The following is a 21,846-nucleotide window of genomic DNA, read 5'->3' as shown; positions in this document are numbered from 1 at the left end:
AGGATACAAATATCCTGAAATTAAGATTTAGTTGAAATTTTAGGACAAAATAAGTATTGGTTAATTCTTAAAAGCATCTTAAAAGTGGCTATTTGTGCACTTCGTCCCCCAAAAGTGTCATATTTCTGCAATTTTTTGCTTATATTTTTACAAGCTCCAAAGCCTCAAACGGGTTGTAATAGGTGACACGCACGGCACGTGACAAACTTGACGAATTTGAATTCGTTCGGACCTAAGCGTCTTTGTTTCAAATTCAGTTTAATTTATTGTAACGTTGGGATCCTCATTTTGAATATATTGCCCTTCAAAAACATCACACTTTTGTTCCAATTTTTTTCAAACAGCACACTACTGACCGCCCCCCCCCCCCCCCCCCCAATCAAACCCCTAACGGGCATCTCAAATCTCTCTTCGCAGTTAACTCATTCATCCTCTCAATCCCCCGAACTGACTTCATTTGAATCTCTGATTCGAAATTTGTATCCAAAATCCTTATTATATTCACTAGGTTAGTTCTTTTGTGTTTGTATAGATGCGTGGAGGTAGAATTAGGTCATTTTTTTTTGTACTTTAGTGTGGTTTGTTGTGGAGCTTTAACTAGAAGACTCAATTTTTTGAACCTACGATATAGAATTTTTGTGCTAATTGCTGATTTTTAGTTATGAGTTGGAATTGTTTTTGTTTTTGTATTTTTGGTGTTTATATTTGAATGTATAGTAGGAAAATGTAGTTTTTTTATTTTAGCCCTAGCTGGTATCTTATGATTTTTCTGATGGTATTCTGTTTGAATATCCAATTGAACATTATCGGCATTTTTGATTGTATTAAAGAGTTCAAATTTATCATTGTTAGATGCATGGAGGTATAATTTTTGGTTATTTATTCTATTTTTCGTGATTTATTGAGTGCCTATAAGAAAAGGTGGTTTCGAAACTTTAATTGGAAATTTTGACTGTTTCAATCGGTAATTTTATTGAGGAGCTTGTTTTTTGGCAGATATTTATATGTGGTCTTCGAACTCTAGTTTTTGTTTCATTCCTTGTATTTATCTTCCGAGATTGAATCTCAAGTCAGTGAAATTTTATGCGCCTTCTTGATTGTATTCATGAGTTTAAATGGAGGTAGAATATCGGTTATTTCTTGTAATTCTCCCTGAATTGTCTGTGCATAGATGGAACATGTGGTTTGAAAACCCCAACTGGAACCTTTGACTCTTTCAATTGGTAATTTGTTTGAGGAACTTTTGTTTTGCTGCTATTCATTGTGTGGTCTGATTCAGAACTGCGTTTCTAGGGTTGGCATTGAGCGGCAATGGAGACTTCCGAGGGCAAGGACACATCACAATGCGTGAGAGTTGCCGTGAACATCAGACCTCTGGTTACTTCTGAGCTTCTAATTGGATGCACTGATTGTGTTACAGTTATCCCTGGTGAATCACAGGTGCTCTTAATTAAATATAGATACAATACTTATGTGCTTAGTGATCATTTGTTATGATGAGCATTTTTAATTAAATAATTGAACTCATTACATTTGTAAAAGTTTTAGTAGTTCAGTGCCGACTTAATTAAATTATCATATTTGATCGTACAATGTGGTGGACTAATGAAGTTTAACTATCATATTTGATTGCATCACAAGTATGCTCTGTAAACTGATTTGGCTTTTTTTGATGTTCTTGACCACAAACAGGTGCAAATTGGATCACATGCCTTCACATTTGATTATGTATTCGGGAGTGGGGGCTATCCATCTTCACGTATATACGATGAGTGCGTTTTGCCACTTGTCGATGCTTTGTTCCAAGGCTTTAATGGAACTGTGCTAGCTTACGGTCAGGTAAGATGCTAGTAGTTCTGCTCATTTCTTGGTGGTTTTCCTAGGTCTAGTCTTACTTGCATTTTATCTATTTTTGCACAACTCTATTTGATATTGTTATGTCCTTGGATTGAATGTACTATCTTGACATATATGAGACTAACTAGCATGCATTCTGCAATGATATGTGCTGAAGACGGGTTCCGGCAAAACATATACAATGGGAACAAACTTTAATGGTGAAGAGAAGACCGTCGGAGTAATACCAAACGTCATGAATACTATATTCTCAAAAGTAGAGGTGATGAAGGAGTCCACAGAATTACTGATCAGAGTATCCTTCATTGAGGTGTAGAAAGAGAACTCTGGTATTTCATTAGATATATGTCCTTGCAAGATAAAAATGACATGCTCATTATCTTAAAAAATTTTATCCTTGCAGATTTTTAAAGAGGAGGTGTTTGATTTACTGGATGGGCCGGCTAGGGTTCCCATTCAAATACGGGAGACTGTTCATGGAGGAATTACGTTGGCTGGTGTGACGGAGGCAGTAGTTAGGACGAAAGAAGAGATGGCATCCTTCCTGTTGCGAGGATCTGTGTCTCGTGCCACTGGAAGCACCAAGATGAACAGTCAGTCAAGGTATGCATCACCTTAAGAATGACTTTGTTTATGTTGAATGGATTTCACTCAAGTTTCTATTAGAATAAATTTTGTGGTTTTCTTCATCTAGTCGTGGAGTTACATATCTTCTGCTTTTTTTTTTTTCAACAGTCGATCTCATGCCATATTTACAATTACATTGGAACAAAAGAGAATGGCTAATTGCTCGACGAACGATGATGGTGATGACATATTATGTGCCAAGCTTCATTTGGTTGACCTTGCTGGTTCAGAGCGAGCAAAGCGAACTGGAGCTGATGAGATGCGTTTACGAGAGGGTAATGACAATTATATTTTTGGAAATTTGACTGAACTATGTATTTATTTTGTAACGCTACCATTTGAGTGAGACACTACTGACTAGATGGATAATCTCTCATATAACCCCAGCTTACCTGATTTTTGTTTCTTCAACTATTTATCTCTCAAAATAAAATGTGCATATCCAGCATTCATCTTTTGGGCATTCTGGTGCAGGTATTCATATCAACAGGGGATTGCTTGCTCTTGGCAATGTAATAAGTGCCCTTGGTGATGAAAAGAAGCGGAAAGAAGGTGCACACATCCCATACAGAGATAGCAAGTTGACACGTCTCTTACAGGCATGGACTTCCGCAGCCCTCACTGGTTTCTGCTTTTGACTTCTTAAATCTTTAATTATACTATTAGTTATAGTTACTTTCTGCAATACCTTCTTTTAAATGTAATTATAAACTAAGCTGAATCACATTGAAGACCAAGAACAATTGAGGATTTGCATACAGAAGTATGCAAGTTTTAATCTGAAGAGGAACCAAATGAAAGAAATATAGCACAAGAACTCTAACTCAGACACTAGTATAAGGAGATTCTCCTCAATGAGCAACCAATACTATATGATTGCCTGTAATTGGACGCAAATGTTCTGACAGGGTAATTTTTGCGTACATTTGTTTCAGGACTCACTTGGAGGAAACAGCAAGACAGTTATGATTGGTATACTTTACTATTACAGGCAGTAAAATTATTGCTTGATTTGTTTACTTTACAAGATTGGCATTGTAGTTGTGTTAATATATGTTTGTAATTAATGTTGTTCTCGTTCTTCTTAAATGTATGAAGCTTGTGTCAGTCCTGCTGACACCAATGCAGAGGAGACCCTTAATACTTTGAAGTATGCAAATCGTGCTCGCAACATTCAGAACAAAGCTATCGTAAGTTCCAATCTGCCTAACAAGATCATCATAAGTTTCGTATTGTTTCTGAACGTATCCCTGTTTCGTAGGTCAACCGTGACCCAATGGCAGCCCAAATGCAAAGAATGAGGAGTCAAATTGAACAGTTGCAAGCTGAGCTTCTTTATGTACGTGGAGACTCTGGTGCACCTCTTGAAGAACTCCAGGTAAAATATTTTTTTAGTGAGCAAAGACTGGTGTTTTCAGCATTTCCTAAGATCATCTGTGTGTAGAGGAGACAATTAGTACTATCCATGATGTTTTAATATAATATCTATCTGCACCAACACTTCAAAGAAACAGGATAAGGGGCCTGGACTGATGTGCTTGGCAAGAGATATTTGACGTGTCAGTACTATCCATTGACAACGTTGAGTCTATGTGTTTGTTGGGCAGATTCTCAAGGACAAGATTTCTTTGCTTGAAGCAAGCAATGTACAGCTACGGAAGGAGCTTAAAGAACGCCGCGTTAGCTGCGAACATTTAGCAAAATGTGCCGTTGATGCACAGGTTTGTTTAGTTAACATTAGCAAAATATTTTAACTTTAACTGTGAAATGGCTCGATGCCTAGAAGTCTCTAATAAGGATCTGATGTGACAGGTAGAAAGGGATAGACTAATTTTGAAGATTGAATCTGCAAAAAATGGTCGACCTTGGAATGAGATAGACCATTCTGATCAGGTTTGAGCGAATTACTACTGAAACTTTTTTCGTGTTATTTGTGAATTCGCAGAATTTCTGATTTGGGTTCTGGAGGTCCCTTTCTCCAGGATTTGGACTTGGTCAAAAAATATGTGACCAAAATTCAACAACTAGAGGCAGAGTTGCTTCACTTACAAAGCTCCAGTAGTTCAAAGCATGGTGAACCTGTTGACTATCTTGGATTGGACTATGCTGAGCTTCTATCAAAGGATTCATGTTCGGAGGATTCTGACATCAAAAGTGTAGATACAAGTGGTAAGCAGCTTTTAACTAATGCATGATAGTCAATAACCATTCTGAGTATCTGTCCCTTTGCCACATATCTTTGTCTTGTTTAATTCCAATAGTAATTTCTTTCTCCAAGCCCTATCGGCTTACTAATTGGCTGATGCCAAACTTGCTGTGTGAAGGTGAGGCTGAAGTCGAGGAGAAAGAGCTTGAACATTCTTCTCTTCAAGAAAAATTGGATATGGAGCTCAAGGAGTTGGACAAAAAACTTGAACAGAAGGAGGTAGTTTTGCTATTCCTGATGCAGCTTTATAGATACTTTCTGGCAATTCAGTAAGGAGCAGAACTAAAATTTTCGATAATACTTGCTCTTCTATTGCTGGTTCCTTATTCAAGTAATCTTTGCTAGAAAATCAAGCTGCCTAAGCTTAAGACTATGAGAGACTTCTGGGACTTAAGAGAGGGATCTACCTAAGATGGTGAAAGCTGGAGAGATCTAGTAATGTCCTTAGCTGTTTTGACAGAACCTTGTAGCTATAAACTCTTGATGTTTCTGAGTAGTACTTTTACTTTGACGAGTCAGTGAAATAGACGAGTTATCATAAATGAGAAAGGCTATCGTTTCATTCTGTATGTGCCTTTTGACTAATGACCTACTGTGCTTGAATATGTTGTCAAACTAACCTATCTGATAACATCATGATGATGCTGGTCTTTCTTAGTTCTTAGTATCATTGGAATAGGTGTTACCTTTAAGGGAAAGGTGGTAGGACTCGACTAATTCGTACTTCTGTTTAAATCATCAGACAACATTTAAGAGGGAGTAAAAATCATAAAGCGGAGATTGCTTTATTCTTTTATTAGTTTTTGCAAGCTTTTTGTTCCTTTAAATTTTCTTTTTTGATGTAACTCTCTTGGATTTAGTTGGGTTACAGTGTGAACAACAATTTCAAAGAAATGTATTCACTACTTGTCATTGCTGCTTTATTTATTTAAGTAATAACATGTCACTTGTCATTGTTGCTTAATAAAGTACTTTCTTACTTCTCTCTCCTAACTTATTGTCTCACCTACTAAAGGCTGAAATGAAGAGGTTCACAGCAGTTGATACCTCAGTTCTTAAGGAACACTATGAAAAGAAAGTCCATGAGTTGGAAAAAGAAAAGAGCGCTCTGCGGGTAAAATGCTCTATCTGTTGACACCAAAGGTTTATTCATGATTTGTCCTTGTCTTACTATTGATTTTCCATTCTGATGCAGAAAGAAATTGAAGCTCTTCAGCGCAACCTTTCTAACATTTCATCAAATTCTGATGAAAGTGCTCAAAAGCTGAAGCAAGACTATCTTCAGAAATTAAATCTTCTAGAAGCACAGGTGGGCTTATTAAATATATGCACCTATCAGTCAAGACATTAGCTCTTATATGCGGCGATGGTTTATTATCTTTCTCTTCAACTCAATCCTCCAGCCACCTAGCGGAAGGGAAATAACAGAACCGTACAATGATAAATACACCCTCTCAATTCATTGCATCTGCAGGTTGCTGAGTTGAAGAAGAAGCAGGATGCTCAATCACAGCTTTTGAGGCAAAAACAGAAGAGTGATGATGCAGCAAAACGTCTTCAGGATGAAATCCACAGAATTAAGTCACAAAAGGTACTAACAATCTAAGTGTCCGAGCGCGTGTCCGATTTCGGTGCGGATCTAGTGTTCAGATCCTTCATGATCTAAATTTTAAGATTTGGGGATACGGATCCAGGTAGGGATACATGTGCAGTGGTTCGGCAAGAAATAAGTCAAATATCTAAAAATAGAGTTATAAAAATATGTCGAAATTATGAGACGTAATATGAAAAACTTACAAGGTATTCAGAGAAGGAGAAAATATTAATTAAGAGGAAAATCCGAGAAGGAGATAAAAGGAAAAGACTGACATAGAAATTTCTATAGACAAGATACTCCATTTTCTTCAGTTTTACCCTAGTCTTTGTTTTGACTTTAGAAATCATTGTATCTATCCCGAATTTCTCTGCCGATTTTGGTCAAAGTACCCAAAATCAGCTGACCAGATCCGGTACAGATTCCACACCCACACCCACGTCGTGTTGACACGGGTGTGGCATCGAAAGTAAAGAGTCCAAGCAACTTAGCTAATTATTACGTATATCAGGCACTTTTGAATGTAAAAGAACATTTCTTCTCATGCAGCTGACTCATTTTTCTGCATCTCTAGGTTCAATTACAACAAAAGATAAAACAAGAATCTGAGCAGTTCAGGCTGTGGAAAGCATCAAGGGAAAAGGAGGTTCTTCAGGTATTATTGATGTAGTTTTGAGTCTATAATTCACAATTTTATGTATGAAGCTTGCGTTCATTTTAAGCTGTAATCCTAAATTTTCTAGCTGCCCATGAAAATTCAGAACACACCTGTCGTAAATAAATTTGGTTCCTGCAGTTAGAAGTAGAATATCTGATTCTCTCTTTCTCTCTCTCTCTCTCTGTGCGCGCGCGCATGCACGCCATTTAGAATTATACATTCTTTTCTCTGCTATTACCTGACATTCTTTTTCATTGTTAGACTGATTACGAAATATCTCAAGTCTCTCTTATGTTTGATAGGTGTCTAGTATCCCTATTTTATTTAATCATCTAATAGAGCATATTCTCTTTTAATTAACGTGCAGTGGCTATTCAAAAAAAAAAAAAAACGTGCAGTGACTTTTTTCTTTGACTTTGCCTGTATTGTCTCTGTTTTTGTCTTTCTATATGAGAAATTTTATTCATTTTCTTGCTTTTTAAAGAAGATAGATATAGCATAGTATCTTGTATCCAGAGGGTAAACTTCCTTTTACTGCTGCGAAGTTCATGTTTTTGTGACCAACTTTGTCATGTGTTGTCTCAACAGCTTAAGAAAGAGGGAAGAAGGAATGAATATGAGATGCATAAGCTCATGGCACTGAACCAGAGGCAAAAGATGGTAAAGTCCTCTTGGAGTTCGTTAACCATGCAGCTCGGAAAGTATCACATGGCTTACCTTTAAATGCTGTACAGGTGTTGCAGCGGAAAACTGAAGAAGCTGCAATGGCCAGTAAACGACTTAAGGAGTTGCTAGAGTCTCGAAAAACATCACGTGAGATGGCAGGTCAAGCTGCTAGTGCCGCAGGATTCCAGGTATCGGTGCCCAGAAGGAGTCACTTTTGCATATGTTTTTCATCATAAAAATGTTTGCCATTCAAAACTATCTTCAAATCCTTCTACAGAGAATTTACAAGACCATTCTTCTTGTTCATAGAATCTATCATCAAAGACCTTCCTTGGGAATATAAACTTTTGCAACCAGTTAATTATTTGTTTTGCAATACAGGCATTGATGCAAGCAATTGAACATGAACTTGAAGTTACTGTACGGGTGCATGAAGTGCGATCAAAATATGAGCGTCAAATGCAAGAGTAAGTTCCGTCAATTCTTTATGATTGGATGAACTTGTCATACAAAACACTAATTATCACTAACGAGGAGGCTCTAATCTTAAACCCTTTTATTGTTTATTGGGTTTAACCGTCAAATTTTTTCTATTTAGCGCTTGAAAGTTTTTAGGTTGTTGCCTTTCTGCCCGGATTGTATGCATCTACTATTTTCAATCTTTTGCAATTAAGGGCATCCATTTTTTAACAATATCAATCAACTACTGGCTGACCTCATCATTTGATGCATCTTCGAAATCCTCCATGTGGTGGGAAGGTGCAATCAGGACACATCAATGACTTATGCATAATACAGATGTATAAATTAAAGCTAAGGTGATGGTAGAGATAGTAGCATTAGGAGTTGTGGCATTTGAAATGGTCACTAGTGATCAATCAACTTGGCAGTTAGGGCCCCTAGGGCTTAGTTCAGGTGGCAAGGGTTGAGGGACTTGTGACTTGGTCACAGGTTCGAGCTTTACGCAATGCAAAGTAAGCCTGATATTTAAGTGGAGAAGGGTAGAGGGGCGGATTCATTATTCCCGAGTATTAAAAAAAAAATCAACTTGGCAGTTAGGAGAGTTGACATGTTTATGTTTCTGAGAGCTAATATTTGGTGAGTGGTGCAGGATCTGGGTTTTTATATCATGTAAAATTCATGGGATGATAGTTGGGGGGGATTTGTTTTCTTTATATTTAACACCCATAGCACATAGTAATACCAAGATGATCTCTTGCTTTGTTGGGCAAACTGGAATTGAATTGGCCTGTATACCTTCTGTCCACGGGTAACTAAATGGACAAGATTCTGTTCTTATCCAATCCACCCACTTCACCATTCTAGATATCTTAGCTCCTTCTTGGTAGTCCGAGAATGTTCTACTTATATTCAGTCAATTACTCTTTTCTTGTCAAAATATTCAGTCATATTCAGTCGATTACCCTCTCCATTTGGAAACTGTATCAAGTCGTAACGTGCCAAGATTGGTGCAGTATATGAAGGCTCAGCAATGGCTATGATCTTTGAATAATTCATGTTTTTTTGTAGAAATTTCATTTAGTGTTCATATATTGGATCAGTATATAAAAAAGTTAGATTCATGGTGTAGTATATTTTATAGCATTGACACCAAGGATTCGGGGATTCAGTTTCTCACACACTATTTCATATTCCATATTTCTATTAGCAGTGTTATTTCTTCAGTATTTGTTACATAGCTTGGATATCAGAGATAGCAGTGCTCTTTATTAAATAAATAAACAAACGAATAAAACAAAACTTTAAAATCAGATATAGCAGTGCAACTTTTGTTTCTTTTCATAATTTATGCGATATTTTGAACTGCAGGAGAGCAAGAATGGCCAATGAGGTTGCAGAGTTGAAGTTGCAAAACCTGAGGTAAAACTTTTATCGGCAGTAATGTTTTCTAAATGCATTCTTTCTGAATTTGTATTGTTTATGGCCTTATTAACATAATTACTTCTATGTAATTGCTTTCACAGTGATTGCATGTCTCCGAGTGTAAGAAGTTCCAGGATAAGCGCACTTGAAAACATGCTTGCCATTTCATCTAGCACACTTGTTTCCATGGCATCACAGTTGTCGGAAGCAGAAGAGCGTGAACAACGTACCTTTAGTGGTAGGGGAAGATGGAACCAAGTTCGGTCTCTTGCTGATGCAAAAAATATTATGAACTTTTTATTTAACCTCGCATCATCTTCTAGGTAAATGCATTTAAAACATGCAAGTTTTTGCTGATGTTAACTTTACTGAGACAGATTGTAACTGTTGTCTTGGTCTTGGTTTCCCCTAGATGCCAGCTAAGGGATAAAGAAGTTGAATGCAGAGAAAAGGATGCTGAAATCATGGAGTCGAAGGAAAAAGTTGTAAATTTGGTCAGACAGCTAGCGTCGCAAAAGAGTGAAATGAGACAGCTAGAGTTGCAAAATAGTGAACTGATTAAGCAGGAGAAGTTGATGGTCAGTACATCTTTTAAACGAATTAGCATAATTGTGATTGGGTAGCTTCTAATTAACTTGCATTTGTCAAAGAAGAAACTAAGTTATTTTTCAAGTCGAGGCACTTGCTTCACTTTAAGTATTGAATTTATTAATTGTTGAATCTTTTACCAAGGCAAATTTTAATATTGTCAAGGTTTCTTTATTAAGGCAAGTCTTTAAGTTTGAAGTCCTTTCACTCTGTTTTTTTCACTATTATTTTTCCCTGGGAGGTTTGCGAGATACAAGCTATTTTTAAACAGAGTACAGATGTTGAAGGATTATACATCTCTTCTATAGCAGGAACTGATGAATATGAAAAGTGGAGAATGTTTTTTGATCAATGCATTGTCTTCATGTTAATTTGCTTAAGTTTTGTCTTTTTGCCTTTGCATCAAATCAGACCTGAGTAGCAAACTTTGTGATGTCTGTGCCAATTGAGTTACCAAGAAAACACGTTTACAAGTGCCTACTGAATAACAGGGAACTTCATATTGTATCTGATATAGATTGTAATTCTACTTCCTGTGCAAGTTGATAGTCTACAGAAAAGTATAAAAGTTACAGATTCTTGATTGGTGAATGTGCTGGCATTACTGACGAGTTGTTTTCTGCTCTTGATATGACCTCTACCTTCTCAATTGGGATTGTGACAGAATTTAAAAGCATAATATTTCATATTCCTGCATTAAATTTTTTTCTTGTTTGGATTGCTTACAGAAATTGGCTTTAGAACACCACAAGGGAAGGACAAACAACTCTGACTCTAATGTGCAAAGTAACATTGACGGGCACGATTATGACCTGAGACAAAAGGCATATATCTCATACTCTTGAATAATTTATCAATTTTGGGTGTTCACAAATTAGGGGTTGCTAACCGTGTGCCTTTCTACAGGGAAACCGGAGTTCCTTACTGTACAGTGGGGGATGGAACAAAATTGAGCTAGAAGATATGGACACATCTGATTCAGATTGTGACCAGGACAGAACTGACACTGATTATGGCACAATATGTTGTTCTTGCAGTAAAAAATCTGAATGCAAGACATCTAGATGTGAATGCCAGGCTGTAGGTGTTTCCTGTGGGGTATCATGTGGTTGCCTCCCTAACAAATGCAGCAATAGAGCGGTATCTTCTACCAAGGAAGACAACCAATTGCCCTCATTAGATATTGTAGGTGACGAGGGAAACACATCGGGAACTGATGAAGCTGAGATGCGTCAAACACTAGCATCTCAAGGCGCAATGCTTCTTCAGAATGCACTTTCTGAAAAGCCTATGGAGTCAAAGGATAAGGGTGAAACAAAAAGAAAGCCACTATCTGATATTGGAAACTCCTTGGTACGCAATCCTGTAACTGTCTTTTTTCAGGGTTTTTTTCATGGCTAGAAGCATGTGTGCTGATCTATTCAAGTTCCTTCTGCAGAATAATGTGGATTCTTGCAGTTAACCTTTTCTTACTTTTGCAATGCTACAGGCGAAATCAAAAGCACCAAAACCCGACAGGCGGAAGAAATGGGGGAAATCTGTTATCCAACTTGTTCCTGCTGCTCCTACAACTCAAGCAAGTAATGCAGATGGCAGTGTTGATGCAGCGGTGACAGAAAACAAGGTTAATGAGATTGATAGTACTTCTCCATTAAAACTACCAAGAGCCATGCGTTCTGCGTTAACAAATGGAAACAACACTTTGAGAGAAAGGAATTCTGAGACTAGTGATCCAGTTATTGACCTGATAACACCTCCAGCTTCTGCTAGAAGTCCTCACAGGCCGGCAAACACATCGGATGGAAAAGAAAATTGAGTGAATGAGTTGTGTATTTGTTCGACTCTAATTGTATGTATAGGTTGATTACATGACTTTTGATCACGATGTTCTGCCACTTGTTTTTTGTTTTTTTAATGGCTAATCTTTTCCTAACCTGAAAAAGAGGTGCCTCAATTGATTGGGAGGTCCTGGTCTTTGTATTAGGTCACTGGATGCTCTAAACTGAAGAGCATCTCTGTAGTGATTCTCCAAACTTATTCCAATATTTAAGTGAAATTGATTTTTTTTTCAGTGTGAAGAAGCTCAAGTTTTATTTCACATGAAGCAACATAACACCTAGTTTTTGTGCATGTTAAAAACAAGTTCTGGAAAATCAATGTTCGTAACATATCTCAAGGGAAGTTAGTCTTATTTCTAGTAATCTGATAAATTTTGTAATTTTGACTTCTTGCTATCTGATACTATAGATAGCCATGGTGAAGTATTGTAAAAAAATTCTGAGTTTCAATAATTTATACCTCGTACAGTAATAAAATTCTACTTTGGTTGTCAAAACACAAGCACCATTTGAAATATTTTTCTATTCATTCACCACAATATTCTTTTTGATTGCTCTCAATTACTACTATTTCTAGTGAAAGATAATTACAGAAATACATCTCTAGTGAGATTACAAAATTCTGTTAGGGAAACAGTAGCTAGCAATATGATCGCTCTTCGACCAAGAAGGGTGGCAAGTGGGCCGGTCCAAGCCCAGGACCGGCTCGAGACAACGGGCCAGGACCGTTTGGCCCGGTTTTAGTGGGCCTGGGCCGGTCTTGTGGGTCGGTCCTATGATTTGGGCCCGTCAGGCCCGGGACCGTTTAGCCCGCCAGAGCCCGGTCCCTTAACGGGCCAAACAGTCCCAACGGCTATTTTTTTTTTAAAAAAAAAAAAACAATATAGCCGTTGGGCTGTCAAAAATAGCCGTTGGCTATTTATAAAATAGCCATTTAACCCCCCCAACTTTGTTTTAATACCAAACTTTTTATAATTATACTTTTTCCCTATTTTCAACTATAAATACCCCATCATTCTTTCATTTTTTCTTACAAAATCATCAATCTATCACAATCTCTCTCTAATTTTCTTCTCTCTCTCTCTCTCTCTCTCTCTCTCTATATATATACACATACACATATATATACACATTATATCGATATATATATATATCTTATATCGATATACTATATATACATCTTATATACTATAGTCTATATATATTTGATATTAAATATTGAATATTAAAATTTAAGTCACAATTCTATAATAAAATTTACAAAGCATTGTCTTAGATATTTTTTTTAACATCCTTTTGTCTCTATTATCTATTTAATTTTTTTTAAAAAAATATATATGTTGGGCCCACTTAGCCCGTTTAGCCCGGGACCAAACGGTCCCGGGCCCGATCTCTACAAAAGCCCGTAGGCACGGGCCCGTTAGGCCCATTTAATTTGGGACCGCGACCGTTTGGACCGGCCCATTTGGCCCGTTTAGGCCCGGGCTCCTAAAATTCTAGTGAAAGATAATCACAGATTACCTTTCTTACAAGCTGCGACGAGCTCTCCAAAATTACCTTTCTCTGCTGATATTAAGCTTATCAATCCAGATTGCTCTCAATTACTACTATTTCTAGTGAAAGATAATCACAGAAATACATCTCTAGTGAGATACAAAATTCTGTTAGGGAAACAGTAGCTAGCAATATGATCGCTCTTCGACCAAGGCCTCCAAAATTCTTACAAGCTGCGACGAGCTCTCCAAAATTACCTTTCTCTGCTGATATTAAGCTTATCAATCCAGTAATCAAGCTGACCAGCAACACATTCTGAACCAGTGGAGCCATATGATCTGAATTTCTTTATTGAATTTTCAACCCCCAGAAACTCGTAGACATCCTTGTCAAATACCGGACTTAGACTGTTCAACTCGTCAAGGCTAAGGTCTTGAAGCTCGCAGTTTCTGGAAACACACAAAGCGACAGACCTCCCAACTATGTCATGAGAAGTTCTGAAAGGTATTCCCTGCAGGAAAAATCCCAACTTCATCATCATTAAGAGAGAAAAGCTAAGCTGAAGGATTTCTTATTCTACAAATAACTGATTAACTGCTGCAACAAACTAGGAAAGAACCAACAAGTTCTACCAGGTGACGAGTTTATTAGTCAACCCAGAGGTATGTACTAATTTGTAAATCCACGAGGGGAACAAAATGCCAAGGCTACTTAGTTGGAAAAGGAAGGCCTATGTTTGATGCACAATTTGTAAAAGACGTTCTGGATACTTGAGGATGCTGAAAGAGGACTCCAAATGAAAACCTCGTATTCGATGATCTGAACTGAAGCCTCAATTTGAGTAAAGCCAAAAGCCATTCAGTTAAATTGTTCTTAATACAACAGAAACGTAAGAGATATTGATTCATTAGGAAAAATTTGGCAAAAGTTTCCTTCTGTCATGGGCTAAAAGCCACTTCAGCACAAGAACTACTTCCTTTACACTTATCATCTATCTCCTGACTCCCAAGTGCTGTAGTTTTAGAAAGCCACTAATAATGATAGATCAAAGTAACAAGGGAAAGCGTACAAGTCAAGGATTCAAAAATCACTTGCCTTTTTCACAAGGTAATCAGCTAGGGTAGTGGCATCAAGATGACCAGCCGGTAGAGCCTTTTGTATTCTCTCTCGGTTAAAGGCAACATTCTGTGCAAACTCTGCTGAGACCTCAAGCATCCCAACTATTGTCTTGACACTGTCAAATACGGGCTCCTTATCTTCCTATTTAACATAAAACGAGGAAAAATAACAAAAAGTGGGAATTATGCGCACACAGAAAATATTGTCAAAACGTATATATGTGCATTCAGAGGGGAGACGTGGTGTAACAGGAACTTCCTAAGAAGTGAAACTGCTAACGGAATTTTTTCTGAGCATCTAGACTATCGGTGGTGTAGAGTTTCAGGAAAGCACTTTACCTGCAAATCCCGGTTGTACGCATGAGGAAGTCCCTTGCACAACACAAGAAGTGTAACTAAGTCCCCTATGACTCTAGCAGATTTTCCACGAACAAGCTCCATTGGGTCTGGGTTCTTCTTTTGAGGCATTATACTGCTTCCAGTGGAAACAGAATCACTAGGGGTCAAGAAGCCAAATTCTTCAGATGCCCATAATACCCATTCTTCGCCCAGGCGAGAGAGATGGACGGCAGTGATGGAATTAGCAGAAAGAAGCTCCAGCACAAAATCTCGATCTGAAACTGCATCAATGCTATTGCACATAAACATTGTCACCATAATTGAAAAATCCAGATGTCAATAGCAAGAAAGAAATTAATGTGATTGCAGATTAATCAAACACACAAAGTAATGGTAAGAAATAGAGAGGAAGATAGATGATGATATTCTTATACCTAGCTGGAAAAAGTGCATAGCAGTGTAAGAGTCTGATTATCCGTTTTTGACAGCAAGCTGGCTTGTAGCTTAGCTGTGGATACTTATTGGTTACTTGGTGATTGACACAATTTAGTTACCCAAAAAGAAGGGTACTATGTCAAGTCTATCAAACAAAGTCAAAAGACAGAGAGGATTTACAGAGGGTAAGAGCAAATATTACAACAGAAGCACGAGACAACACTGTAACATTAAGTGTTTCTTCTTCCAAAAATTCTCATGGAAGCACACTGGGTTTTCCCATTGCTCATTAGTTTACTGACGTCAATTAGCTTGGGACTTCAGCTTATCAGGGTCAAATTCGGTAGGTCACAATCAGTTATATCTTGATTCCCTAAGTATAAAGATTAGTACAGTACAATTCCTTCTCTTCCCCCACCCCCTGCAGCAACCCTTGTGAAGAAAAGGAAAGAGAAAGAAAAGTACGTCGGTAACTACAAAGTAGAGGTTCAATAAAAGCTGCAAGTTCCATTGCTATTAAGCATGTAATTAGATGCAATATATCTATCATACATTAGTACCTGTTCCTCATTGGCGCAGCGAACCCCAATGAATCAGAAGTCATAAACCTATCAATGGGAAGACCAGTGCCAGCTAATGCACATGCACCTAGAGGGCAGAAATTCAGCCTTGCTCTACAATCTAACAAGCGGCCAGCGTCACGCTCAAGCTACAAAGAAATCATTCTTCTGTCGTCAGCAATATGTAGGTTTAATATTCTTAAAATCCAGCACAGCTAAATGAAGCTATTGAACTAGCCGGCTCACATGAGATCCAAAGAGAAGAACAACAAAGCAAGTACAGAAAGCAGTGACATATACAATCAGCGAACTTGGCACTGAAAGGGATCTTCTCCTTAGGAGAGGAGAAAAACAAATTTCTTTAAAAATATCCAAAAAAAAAATAGAAGGAAAAACAGGTAAAAAGGAAGAAAAGGAAAACAGATAAAAAACAATGGTTGAAACAATTTGCACAACATCATCAAGAAACGATCAGATATTTCCTTCACAGAAATTATAGTCTGCAATTATGTTGAGGGCCTCATTGGAACAAGCAAGTGAGAGGTACACTTCCCAATGGAGAAAAAAGGCCCTCAACAAACAAGTAGGAGAAAATGCTCCACGTGGTATTGTCAATGCAAAATGGATTTTTCTTTTTGAAAGATCTGATACTCTGTCAGCAAGCTAATTCAAAATTTCAAATGGACAGGTTTTAACTATTTCAAAATAAATAGAAGTCTGTGAGGTAAAAAGACAATAAATTTTGAAGGGAAATGAATGTAAATGTTCGTGGTATTGTCTGAGGCTCCACTTGTCACAAGCAAGAATTTTAAAAAAAAAATCTCTCTTCATGCATAAACAAGAGTTTCAAGTAATCTATCTATCAACACTTCTTCACTTACTCAGGCTTCCTATGATGATAAATGTAGCAAGTATATGACGTTATAAATGATAATTGATAGGCAATTCTACTTACCTGTTCAACGTATGCTAAGAGAAGGTGTTGCAACAGAACAGGTTGTGCCCTTTGCAGATGAGTATATCCAGGAACAATAAGACCCTCATTCTGAAGAGCTAGTATAACCAGTGCCGTCTGCAGGTTATGTTGCAATAAAAACATGAGTGCATAATAACTTTTCAGCACCACACAAATTGTTCCATTTTGCTGCCAATTCACCATTTCTTCCCACAATATGAAAAATCATGAGAATACAAACTCATGGTTGCTGACCATATACAGAAACTAGTGGCTATATGTTGAACTTAATAGTGTTCCTATTGGACCTCCAAAAGATAATAATTGACAAAACAGACAAGAAAAACAAATGACCTGAAGATTCTCAATGCGTGAAATGATGCTGTCAATAGCATCACGGCACCACAAGCGAAAGTCAGTAGCAACTTGATCGTTTCTACTCCTGGCAGTATGTAGCTTTTTGGCAGGTTCACCAACTAAATCAGTAAGCGCTGCTTCAATGTTCATATGCACATCCTCTCTATCCGTCCTCCATAAGAATTCACCTGCCTCTATTTGCCTCTCTATCTCTTCAAGACCTTTTAGGATAGTATCTCTATCACTATCACTCATCAATCCCTGCAACATACAAGTAAATTACTAAATTTGCATGCATATTAAGACTCTTTACCCCTCACTGAAATAAAATAACACAATTAACCAGCTCGTCCACCCCCCAACCGCCAAAGTAAAAACATCTCTTTTTTCACTTCTTCACTTGATCCATTATTAGCTCAAACCTTCCCCTAAAGAAGGAAAACAAAGGGATAACATACAGATACATAAACTAGTAATTGTAGTACTCAACAGCTAAATTATGGATGTTGTAAGGTAACCCACTTGATTTTCCAACAAATCAATCAACTTGTACAATAAAAAGAAATTATTGTCGGCCTCTTATGTCATTTTCTCTTTTAGGATGACGGTGGTGATTGCGCCAGCTTGTGCGCACCTCGACTATTCTACCAGATACCTGCTATTCCTCCCATCAGCACAGGTACCCGATAAGTTTGTCCACCAAGGCTTAGGCAGCAGAGGCGGATGTAGCTTACTGGCTACGGGTTCAACTGAACCCATAACTTTCGACGCGGAGTAAAAATTTATATGTAAAAATTTATTAAAATTGCAAAAATAATAGATATGAACCCATAACTTTAAAAATATAATGGGTTCAATGTTAAAAATTTTAAAATTGAACCCATAGGATTTAAATCCTGGATCCGCCTCTGTTAGGCAGATGTGAATAAAACCATCTAGTGTTCTTTGTTCTCCGCTGGCATTTAAACCTGAGACTTTATGGTTCTCGGCAAACTTCATTCTCTTCTACTTTTAGCTCACAACTTCCGCTAAAGGAAGAAAAAACTTACAAAAACTACGTATTTATAGTACTCAACTGCCGCTCTTTTATGTTTTAAAATAGAAAATGAGAACACAACACCGACAAACCACTTGATTATCCAACAAATTAATCAACTTTAACAAAAAAATTCAATCTCGATAGTATCCATTAAAAGAAAAAAGAAGAAGAAAATTTAGCCTGTTTTGCGAGCATTGAGGAATGAGCTTTACAACCCAAAAATGCTAAAGATTGATTCTTTTATTGTAAATCCAGATAAATTACAAAATAACACACTTCATTATCCAACAAATTAACCAACTTAAACAATAAAAGAACCAATCTTGGCAATACACATTAAAAGAAAAATATAGAATTTATGTAACCCACTTAATTATCCAACAAATTAATCAACTTTTACCATTAAAAAATCAATCTTGACAATATACATTAAAAGAAAAGTTAAAAATTTAACCTGTTTAGCGAGCATAGAGGCGTGAGCTTTACTACCCATAATATCCTGTTTATAAAGAGCCTTATCAAAAGAAATGGACTCAGTGAACTTCTCAACGGCATCTGTAACACTCTCCTCGAAACGGCCGCCCCATAATTTCACCTCCTTTGCAGCCGCCGTAGAGGGTGGTGGAGAGTTGCTCATCTGCTGCGCGGCGCAGGTGAGCAATGCTAGGCGAGCAGTGGAGTTAGGGGAAGAGAAGGAGAGGTTTTGGGGTTTAGGAAGAATTAGGGCGTGTTTGGATGGAGAGAAAATGGTGGCGGAGATTGACAAAGAGGTTGAGGAAGAGACTAACAGTGACTCCATTGATTATCCCCCGGCGGCGCAATTCGACACCAACAGACAAACAGAACACTATAACTTAACTGCAGCCGCACTGTATCTGGCAAAGTAGTGTGTTTTATTTTCTGGTACAAACAACTTTTAACTAAATCAACTAAGTGCCTTATTAGAAGTACAAGAGTAAACATTAAATTTCAAATAAATTTGTAGTAACATTTACGTTTTGAAAATTACATAAAAGTACAGCCAATCTAAATTTTTCATAACTAAATTTTTTAGAAGTGTTATAGAGTCTTAATTGAATTAAAATAGTTTAGCTCAAGTCCTATAAGTAAGATTTGAGAAGTATATACTATATACATTTTAGTACAAAACATTTCATTTCAGTTATATTGTTATGATTCAATTTTTCAACAGTACATTTTGGTGGAATTGAAAAAGAGATCCCTTTTTTATGTAGAGGATAATGTCCATTGATATAAATATTCGGACTGCTATAATAATCCTTGGATTGATCAGTTTAGTGAGAAGACATGTCATTGCTACATGCATATGTGCTATGCTCTCTCATCCCATGTATCAACAGTTTTTATTAAGAAAAATTACGCGACACAGTAAATATAGTATATATTATATTTACCATTTGTAGTTATATTTTTAGAAAATTATTGTTCGATCCGATCGCAACTCCGACTATGGAATTCAAAGGGATCAAAATAAATATGTTCACATTTAGGTATGCATGTATATATCGAATAGAGACTCACTTACATGCATTCAAGGAGTGTATGAGTCAAAATCTACCCTAAAATATTTAAGATAAGATAACACTAAAGAAAGAGTTCTCGAGTCGTCATCAGTTGAGGTCGACTAGGAAGCAGCGAGATTCGTGGTCGAGATGTCAACAATGGTCGAGGTCGAGCACCGTTGACAAAGCTGTAACGGCTAGTTTTCGAAATAGGATATTAAAAAGAATATTTTAGTGGATATTTTCTACACTTGTACTATTAAGGTTTATTAGAAAAATATCTCATATAAATAGAAAAAAAAGACAATGATATGGGGCATATGACATTCATTTGATAAGAACACTTTTACAAAAGATTCTCTCTCACTAACATACAAACATTACCTTTTCACCAAGATTCTTGTTCATATTATTCTATGCTTTTCTATCATATCCGATAATAATTCGAACATTCTAGGATTTGTGTGTCACTCATCATTATCAGGAGGGACAATCATCTAGTTCATCCTTTATTGGGTGAACCGCTTCTCCTATTTACTTAAATGCCATTTACTATTATTTATTGCTATATTATTGCTCATACTTTTCGAAATAGTTAATGCACCTTGTTATCAATCGACTACCAGATCTGTTTAACATTAGTCACTCTTTCGGAACCCACATCTAGAAATATTATTATTAACTAGATTTAACTCATTATCATACAAATTCAATTAGTTTAACCAAAAGTTGTATTTTTTGGTCAAACAATTTGGCGCCGTCTGTGGAGATTACTTAGTTAAGCTTTTAGTTTCTTCTAGATCTACAGTCAACACGAGTCACTAACGTAGTTTAAAAAAAAGCAAAAGAAACAAAAACAAGATCTCCTTTCTTTGTACGTACAAAATCCCAACATGGCAGGTAACCGAGAAGAAAGGACGAGAATAATAAGTGACCTCCCAACTAACCTCATGTACGTCATCAATAAAAGCTATGAAATGGCACACGAAGACGTAACTCCCAATGCCTCCCCTAGATGAGATGGGTTACCGCCTCCTCACTGCAGCATCACAAAATCTCTTGGTAAAGGAGCCTCTACATATGTGGGGAAGGAGACGCCCCCAGCTGTAAAAAAATCTCCTCGAAGCATGGCTAACTGACACGCTAACTAGCTTCCTCAACAAGCTCGCTCGGGACGCGACAACAGAAAACGAAAGGACTTGCACTATGCAATGAGCAGACGAACAGTGCAACCAACTCCGTCCTCCTCCAACGATAGGTATTACTCACAATGTCATTAATAGTGCATGTGACAACGCCCTCGCAACTATTTTAAAAAGGGATGGAGGAAATGGAGAATGAGAACAATGTACTCTGAGATCAAATGAAAGAACACCAGGAAAGGGTCGATAAAATACCGGGCGCCCCCAAGCTGTTACCAAAGAGACGCCGGCCGGCCGGTTCATCGAACAACCGTACAGTGATGATGCAGCCCCATATGCTATACCAAAAACTTTTAAAATGTCGCCCTACCTCAAGATATATGATGGCACAACCGACCCAGAAGATCATGTGACTCATTATGTCACCGCCGTAAAAGGCAACAACCTCGCCAAGGAACATGTGTCTTCCATTTTGGTGAAAAAATTCGGAGAAACCCTCACTAAAGGATCATTAACATGGTATTCACAACTACTGGCACGATCCATCGAAACTTTTGAAGAAATGGCAGACAAGTTCGTAACGGCCCACGCGGGAGCCAAAAAGGCCGAGGCTAGACTGAATGACATATTTGCCATCAAACAATCTCTGGGAGAGGTATTAAGGGACTTCCTCGCCTAGTTCAACAGAGTAAGGATGACTTTGCCAAACGTGTTCGAAGGGATGGCAGTCACAGCCTTTCAGAACGGGTTGAGCAGGGATGGCTCAAGAGCAACGAGGAAACTGTTAAGCCGGTTGATAAAGTATCCCCCAACCACTTGGGATGAGATCCACAATGCTTATTGTGCCGAAGTCCATGCAAATGAGGACGACCTCAACGGTCCAACCCATCGGTTAACCTCAGTACAAGCGGAGTCAAGAAAAGATCGAAGACACAACGCCAAAAGAGATCACTCGATCCCACGACC

General features: G+C 37.6%; 2 protein-coding genes across 2 annotated transcripts; one reads left to right on the top strand and one right to left on the bottom strand.

The window, feature by feature from the left end:
* Positions 1-349: 349 nt before the first annotated feature.
* Positions 350-12,151, top strand: LOC104115687 (kinesin-like protein KIN-4C). The gene is made up of 27 exons (XM_009626367.4): positions 350-508; positions 1,294-1,440; positions 1,693-1,839; positions 2,015-2,167; positions 2,261-2,460; positions 2,593-2,759; positions 2,959-3,083; positions 3,420-3,456; positions 3,583-3,674; positions 3,746-3,862; positions 4,092-4,205; positions 4,297-4,377; positions 4,467-4,653; positions 4,809-4,909; positions 5,706-5,804; positions 5,886-5,999; positions 6,165-6,281; positions 6,859-6,939; positions 7,531-7,602; positions 7,677-7,796; positions 7,990-8,075; positions 9,439-9,489; positions 9,594-9,815; positions 9,905-10,070; positions 10,809-10,904; positions 10,987-11,433; positions 11,570-12,151. The coding sequence occupies exons 2-27, from the start codon at positions 1,312-1,314 to the stop codon at positions 11,894-11,896; spliced, it is 3,648 nt and encodes a 1,215-aa protein (XP_009624662.1). The 5' UTR covers positions 350-508; positions 1,294-1,311; the 3' UTR covers positions 11,897-12,151.
* Positions 12,152-13,462: 1,311 nt separating this feature from the next.
* LOC104115688 (argininosuccinate lyase, chloroplastic) lies at positions 13,463-19,107 on the bottom strand. Its single transcript, XM_009626369.3, has 7 exons — positions 18,670-19,107; positions 17,174-17,437; positions 16,820-16,936; positions 15,865-16,013; positions 14,870-15,161; positions 14,508-14,672; positions 13,463-13,923 (listed from the first exon to the last, which is right to left on the bottom strand). Exons 1-7 carry the CDS (start codon positions 19,012-19,014, stop codon positions 13,666-13,668), a joined length of 1,590 nt encoding a protein of 529 aa, XP_009624664.1. The 5' UTR covers positions 19,015-19,107; the 3' UTR covers positions 13,463-13,665.
* Between the last annotated feature and the right edge of the window lie 2,739 nt (positions 19,108-21,846).

The sequence above is a fragment of the Nicotiana tomentosiformis genome, chromosome 4 (genome assembly GCF_000390325.3).
Source record: "Nicotiana tomentosiformis chromosome 4, ASM39032v3, whole genome shotgun sequence".
Lineage (NCBI taxonomy): Eukaryota > Viridiplantae > Streptophyta > Magnoliopsida > Solanales > Solanaceae > Nicotiana > Nicotiana tomentosiformis.
This window is presented reverse-complemented; position numbering and strand designations above follow the sequence as displayed.